Source organism: Camellia sinensis, chromosome 9 (genome assembly GCF_055761805.1).
Source record: "Camellia sinensis isolate YWXY chromosome 9, ASM5576180v1, whole genome shotgun sequence".
Classification (NCBI taxonomy): Eukaryota; Viridiplantae; Streptophyta; class Magnoliopsida; order Ericales; family Theaceae; genus Camellia; species Camellia sinensis.
In genome coordinates, this window is record NC_138969.1 from 22,704,441 (window position 1) to 22,711,924 (window position 7,484).

Here is a 7,484-nt window from a genome sequence, read left to right on the forward strand (position 1 = left end):
ATTGATAAAAGTGTCACTAGAATTTGCCATTTTTCTTATCGAAAATCGGCGGTTCGGTTGGCAAATAATGGCAGATTTGCCTTGGCGGTTCGGGCGGATTGACGGTTTATAAAAAATATAATTCAAATTACAAAACTTAAATCAAAGAGTAAAAAAAAGACGAGAGATATCGTAATGTTAAGCATCTTGTGAAGCTTTCTTCTGATGCAGCAAGTGTAGCAACAACATGATAATATCAACGACTATACCATCAGTTCATTACAAGCATCTGTGGAAGCTACAATGATCAAATACAATACATAAAATTTCCCTCGAGTAGTAATGTAATACTATATTCTAAGGTATAGAACAACAAGCAAACTTAAGTAAAAAAGAATTTTTAGAATCCTATAAAACATGATTTAATAGCGGAGCGGGTCGGTGCGGTTTGGAAGAAAAATAGAAACCGGCGGATTGATAAAAGTGTCACTAGAATTTGCCATTTTTCTTACCAAAAACCGACGGTTCGATTGACAAATAATAACGAATTTGCCTTGGCGGTGCGGTTCGGTGCGGTTTTGGCAGTTTCGGCGGTTTCGGCGGTATTATGCACACCCCTAGGTGCAGGATATTCAGTAGACCGAAGAGGTCAAGAACTTCGACGTTAGAGCAACCCCTAGTGCAGGATATTCAGTAGAGGTCTTGGAATTCTTGACCTCAAACTCCAGGGCAAATTCACAAGTCGATCACTGTGAGTAATATCGATGTTTTGAAGTTTGTCAATTGTCCAATTGCTTATTTCTTTACAAGTTTGCTAGTTTAAATTGTGGACAACCGATTGACATGAATGATGAGGCCGAAGGCCGTTTTGATAAGAATAAATGATTGGGCCGAAGGTCGATTGACATGAATGATTGGGCCGAAGGCCGTTTTGATAAGAATAAATGATTGAGTCGAAGGCCGATTGACATGAATGATTTGGCCAAAGACCGTTTTGACAAGAATAAATGATTGGGCCGAAGGCCGATTGACCTGAATGATTGGGCCGATGTCAAATGGTTGGGCCAAAGGCCGTTTTGATACAAATGAAAGTTTGACATGCATAAATGGGCCAGAGGCCAGTTTGACATGCATGAATGGGCCAGAGGCCAGTTTAACATGAATAACAATTTGACACTAATGAATTGGACCCGAGACCGTATGATGTGTTTGGAATCGCAGTTACTTAACTTACATATGTCTATGCATGTATGTATTAGTAGAAATATAAATTGGGCCCAAGGCCGTTTGATGTATATTGTTCCAATGTATATTCCTTATTTGATATTTTTCGCTGGGCTTTTGCTCACGCTCATTCATGTGTTTGTAGGTGAGCCAAGAGAAGTCCAAACCCAGCCCCAGTGAAGTCTGTTTGGAACAACTAAGGTTTTGAAGAGTCAGCCCTTGCGTCTCACGCACGAGACACGTCTTCGCCCTTCTGCCATTCTATGTTATTTTGTCATGTTGGCAAGGACTTTGGTGTACGTCTGTATATAGCTTTGTTTTGGTTGACTTAGATTTGAATGATCCTGTCTGTATAGAACTTCATGTTACTATATTTTCTGTTGTGAGTTATTAACATATGTATGTATAGAATGTTATGATGTGCATATAAGTACGGCTCTATGGATAAAATTTTAAATTTGCTTCCGATTTGGCCTCTTTACTCTAATGAGTTTTGTCTGGTTTGATTTGAGGTTGTAGGTAATCTTGTGATTACTGGACGGTTATGGCCTTAACCCATAGGGGCGGGTTCAGGTCATGACACTTGCAGCTTGTTTTTGTGGAGACAAGGACACCAATCTTCTCCCCGTAAATATAAATGAGTCTGTGGGTGTAGATGTTGATGACTGAGTTGTGAAAATGCAACTAAATCCAGACGGTGGTGTTAACCTTGCCATGGTAGGCATGCACGGTTCAATGTTTGGCCTTGACTTTGCCTTGTTGGCCATGGTTGGTTGACTACCACTGGCTCTTACAGGTGCTGCCTTTGCCTTTTTGGCCATGCTTGGTTGACTGCTAATACCTTTTTGCAGCTGTTGCCCTTGCCCTGGTGGCCATGCTTGGTTGACTAGCACTAGGTCTTGCAGCTGCTGTCTTTGCCCTGGTGCCTATGCTTGGTTGACTGCCAATAGGTATTACATTTGTTGTCTTTGCCCTGGTGCCTATGCTTGGTTGATTACTACTGTAGCGATCCTAGTTTTGCCACTTCGCTGACTATGTCGAGGATCGAGCTGCCCGGTCAGCTCGCAAGGGTTCACGGGGCAGCGCCTTGGTGAGGATAGAGCTGTCCGGTCAGCTCGCGAGGGTCCAGGAGGCAGCTCCCCTTGGCGGGTCCTAGGGCAGCGCCTTGGCAGGGTTGAGGGGCAGCGCCCCCGAAGCAAAAATGCAAAATGCATTAGAAGTTGCTTGTCTGCTTGAGTGGCCGTTTATGCGCTCGAGCGGAGAATGTTTGGTTTCAGAAGTTTGACCTGTCTGCAAAAGTACTGGGAAAATGTTTTTGACGCTCGAGCGGACCATGTTATTTCAGTTCATGAATCTGATATTTCAAATCACTTTTGTATATATATCTCTCTCTCTCTCTAAAAACCATTTTCTCTCCCTTCTCTCTACATTTTCCTATGCCAAATAGGATCAAACCTTGATTTCTCAAGATCTATTAGAGTTCTGCCATAAGCAAAAATGCAAAAATGCATTAGAAGTTGCTTGTCTGCTCGAGCGGCTGTTTATGCGCTCGAGCGGAGAATGTTTGGTTTTAGAAGTTTGACCTGTCTGCAAAAGTACTGGGAAAGTGTATTTGACACTCGAGCGGGGCTTTCCACGCTCAAGCGGACCATTTTATATCAGTTCATAAATTTGATATTTCAGATCACTTTTGTATATATCTCTCTCTCTCTAAAAACCCTTTCCTCTCACTTCTCTCTACATTTCCCTATTCCAAATAGGATCAAAACCTTGATTTCTCAAGATCCATTAGAGTTCTACTATAAGTTCTTCATCAAAGTTGGTTAACTTCCCGAGGGCTTTATTGTGTGCGGTAAAGATCGAGTTTCGACACCGTTGATTTTGGAGGTTTCATCTCGTTTCTTCTTCAAAACTTGAGGTAGGGATTTTCTTAGAGTTATATATATATTTTTGCAAGATCTAGATAATTTTCGAAATCATCCTTTGATAGCTTTGAAAATTGATTGTTGATTCAAGAAGTTGAGCGATTTTGAAAATGGGTTTGTCTCTTGTTCTTTTAAAATGATCTTATGGGTTTTGATCTTCGTTGATTAAAGAAAAGATAATTTTGGAAAGTTTTCTTTCAAAAGATTTGAGTTGTATAGTTTTGGTGCGAAAACCTAGAATTTGGGGATTTTTTTAAAAGAGACTGAAAATCCATGAATGATATTGTTATATTTATTTTGTGTGTCAAAATAAATGGATGTTTGTAAAAATTTCTTATTTATATTTATATAAATGATGAATTTCAGGAAATATGAGAATTGTTGTTCATTTTGGAAATTATTGTTCAAAACGTTGAAATAGTCTTGAAATGACTAATTGTTGAGGATACTTGAGAAGAGAGAATTGTGTTATTCCTTGGATGATGAATTAGAATAAAAGTATTTATATTCATTTTGTATTATTGACATATCAATACATTTGATTACATTAAACTTTGAAAGTTGATTTGAAAATTTGCATTGAGAAAAGAATGTTGAGAAACAAGTTTCCATGAATTGGTTTTGGGGTAAATACGGTAGTAAGTCTTGACAGGTGGTGTAGTTGAAATTGAATAGGTGTCGAGTCTTCCAGTTAATACTGGTAAAAATGACAAATTATAGGTGTCGAGCCTTCCAATCAATGCTGGTAAAAATGACAAATTGGTAGTACTTGTATAGTCTACTTCCAGATACCGACCTAGGGATTACCAGAGTCATATTTACCGCCCTTGAAATAAATTGTTAAGTTTTGAATAATTGAAATTGCATGATATCATTGAGCATAATGGTTTTCAAATGATGAAAATGTCATTTATCTTCAAAAATGGCATAGCATGGCATGTGTATTTCATCTCTTGAGACTTGTATAAAATGTATGTACTTTGTTAAGAATTTCCTGCTAGGCTTTATGCTAACCTTACGGGATTTTTGTGCAGGAAAAGATGCGGTGATTCCACCAAACTAGGGGCGTGGAAGTATGTGTGTTGAGAGTACAATGCTCTCATTTGCTGTGACTCTGTGTGTAAGCCAATGGCTGTGTTTGTGTGGGTTTGAATGACCGTTTTGTGTAACCAGGCTCAAGCCTTGGAAACTTGTAAACCCTTGGGGGTATTTATTTGTTTATTTACTTGTTGTTGGATTAATGTATTGTTGCATGAAGAACTATTGTATTATGTAATGTAAGTTTGGAGATTGGTTTTCCTTGAAAGAGCCATGATTGTTGTCTTATCATTTGGGCTAGAAATTTGGGGCGTTACAGCCACTGCCTCCTGCAGCAGCAACCTTTGCCTTACTCCTCTTTGCCATGTTTTGCTCAGTACCCATTGGAGGTATTTCAACTTGGCTTGAACTATTATTATTCCTTACCTTCAAACATGGTGAAATGTAATCTAATTAATCAATCAATGCCTCGTAGAAATTACAATGTAAGAGTGAAATAAATTGACAATAACTTTACTTATAGGTAAGTTTGCCTTTATAACATTGCCTTCAACTGGTTGACCTTTGCAACTTCTTTTATAGTGTCCAAGATGACCACATGTGGCATATGTGGCTGTAGTGTGTTTTCTCTTCAACTTGTAGGGGTTTTGGGGTTTATCTGCCTCTCTCCTCCTCAATTTCTTTGGCCTCCCTGGTTTTTTTTTGACTTTAGGTGGCAGTGGTGCATCTAACACTGACTTAGGCCAAATTTCAGATCCATTGATGAAATAGATTAGTGGCTCATAAGAGGCCATATAAGTCTCTTTCCTGAACTAGTGTGCCACATATTTTTCAGGGTTCTCATGTTGATCATAAATGGTTGCTATTGCATAACAACATGGGACACCAGTTAACTCCCATTTTCTACATGAATTGGTGTTATCTTCTAAATCAACCACAAATTGTTGTCCATTAAAGTAATTGATCTGGTTCTTTTGTTCCCCTGCCCAAATTGCAATGCAATTACATGCATCCAATTTTCTCTTCTCTAATCTTTTTTGGATGTTAGGACATATAAGACCCTCATATGCCCTAATTTCCTCTCTCCTTATTTGCATAATCTTCATCAAAATGCATCTAATATCCTCAAGTAGTGGCAAAATAGTCTTACCTCTTGCATCTAGAATCAAACTGTTGAAGCTTTCACACATGTTATTGTCCAACTCATCATAGTTGTTGTATGTTGTGAAATGAGACCTGCTCCAGAAGCAAGGTGGTTTGTCTGCCAACCATGTGAAAGCATCTTCATCTGTCTTCTTTATATCTTCCATATGATATTGAAACCTTTGCACATATGTGGTTTTGGCTGCACAAAACAAAATTTCTTTTAAATGGATGCCCTTGAAGTTGTCTTTGGAGTTGTAGAAATGCCTAATACATAATATGTGCTCAGCATATGGAAGCACCTCTGCAACCGCTGGAATCAGTTCCCGTGACAAAAATAAATGGAAAAAAAACAAAAACAAAAACAAAAACAAAAACAAAAACAAAAACAAAAACAAAAACAAAACCAAGACAACAACAATTAAAAGCCAACCCAAAAGCAAGTAATATAGGTTATCCACAAAAGACTAGTTAAATTAAGTGAAAGAATACCAAAACCTTTACTTTTTGTTTATCGGACATGACTGTGAACCATTTGTCGTTGCCTATCCTTAGATCTTCTTGTAGTATCTTCAGAAACCACTTCCATGAGGATTTTGTTACCCCTTCCACTACAGTAAAAGCCACTAGAAAAGTGTTATTGTTACCATCAATGGCCACAGATTGAAGCAACTGGCCTTTGTAAGGACCTCTCAAATGGCAAGCATCCACTTCAATATATGGCCTGCATCCTGCAATGAAGCCTTTCTTAGACGCCCCCAAACATACATAAATCCTTTCAAATCTTGATTTCCCTCTATCATCCTCATCCTCTAGCTGAATCTCATGAACCTGCACAATAATGGTTGACTCAAGATTTGATATTCTAATTTCTTCACAATAATCCCACAGCTTTGCATATTATTCCTCATGGTTACCCTGAATCAGGTCTTGTGCTTTCCTCTTGGCCCTATAAACTTGACTCTTTGACACCCCAACTTTGTGGTCCATCTGCACAGCTTTTTGGAAAACAGAGAAGGGCTATGTAGGGGAGGTCTTAAGTGTTTCCATGTATTGTTTAGACAACCAAATGGAATTGACTTGTCTATTGTGGAAAACTCTGCCACAGTTGTGTGTGGGGTGGTAGGTTTTTATTTAAAAACTATTTTCCCCTTGAACTTTAGATGCAAAAAGGACCCACTTACATGGAGGCTTACAGTTGGCTCTCACCCTAAGGCTATCATTTTTGATAAACTTGATTGCTTTTCCAGTCTTTATAGCATGTTGTCTGACAGCATCTTTAAAGGGCTTAACCATATCTGTATGCATATTAATTGAGGGTACTTTTCTTTCTTCTTTCCATTGTCCTCACATTCAGTTGCTGAATCAATGCTTCTTAGCTCATTTGAAGTTGACTTATCCTCCCACCTCTCTTCAACTTGTGAGTACCTGTTTCATCAATGACATTATCCCTCATTAAACCACCACATATCCACATGAGTTTCAAATAGCATGTCATCTTCACTTTCATCAATTTCATTATCCTCATATTCCTCTAAATCTGTGGATTCTGTTTGAGAACCTTCATCATATCCACTATCAAACAAATCATCAACTTCTGCTACACCCTTACCTTGTTCTAACTCAGTTTCTCTACCACCATCCTTTTGGAACTGAGTTTCTACTACATCCATATACCTATGAAACTCATCTTCACCTCCAAACAACTCATCAATGTCATCAATTAGTATTGAACTAGGTTGTGTTATAGGATACTGTTCCAAATAGAAATCAATGTGCCTACTTTTATTTAAGAATTTCAGCATACCCATCAATTCATTGTCATTCTTTACATTGACTAACCCACTAGTAAGATCTTTATTAGGCATTCTGTAGTAATATGACATGTTTCCAGTACAATCCAATTTCTCCACCAAATCCTCTATGTATAACATACTCATGTAATCAGCTTTGCCGTAGTCAAAGTACTTTTCTTCCCCCCCTCCACATACAATCTATTTGGATTACATACAAATGTTCCCCCAAGATGCATTTTTAAAGTGAAATAATCACTATCAGGATTTGTGAGATTAAATTAATCAAAATTGTCAGGGGTTGATTACTTTTCCCCATGTGCATGTCTATTCGTGTGGGAACCAATGTCAACAAAAGAGGGAACAAAACAAAGAATCCAAC

At 38.3% G+C, this 7,484-nt stretch overlaps 1 protein-coding gene across 1 annotated transcript; it reads right to left on the reverse strand.

Moving 5' to 3' along the window:
• Window positions 1-4,978: 4,978 nt before the first annotated feature.
• LOC114312339 (uncharacterized) lies at window positions 4,979-6,605 on the reverse strand. Its single transcript, XM_082888843.1, has 3 exons — window positions 6,519-6,605; window positions 5,957-6,140; window positions 4,979-5,622 (listed from the first exon to the last, which is right to left on the reverse strand). Exons 1-3 carry the CDS (start codon window positions 6,603-6,605, stop codon window positions 4,979-4,981), a joined length of 915 nt encoding a protein of 304 aa, XP_082744969.1.
• Between the last annotated feature and the right edge of the window lie 879 nt (window positions 6,606-7,484).

Bases quoted from the DNA above. Each gene is read 5' to 3' on its own strand.
- LOC114312339 (XM_082888843.1), bottom strand. From the start codon at position 6,605: ATGGTTAAGCCCTTTAAAGATGCTGTCAGACAACATGCTATAAAGACT. The intron at 6,141-6,518 runs GTGAGAGCCAAC...ATTATTGTGCAG, and splicing joins TCAAAAATGATAGCCTTAGG to GTTCATGAGATTCAGCTAGA. The intron at 5,623-5,956 runs GTAACAATAACA...AACTGATTCCAG, and splicing joins TCAATCTGTGGCCATTGATG to CGGTTGCAGAGGTGCTTCCA.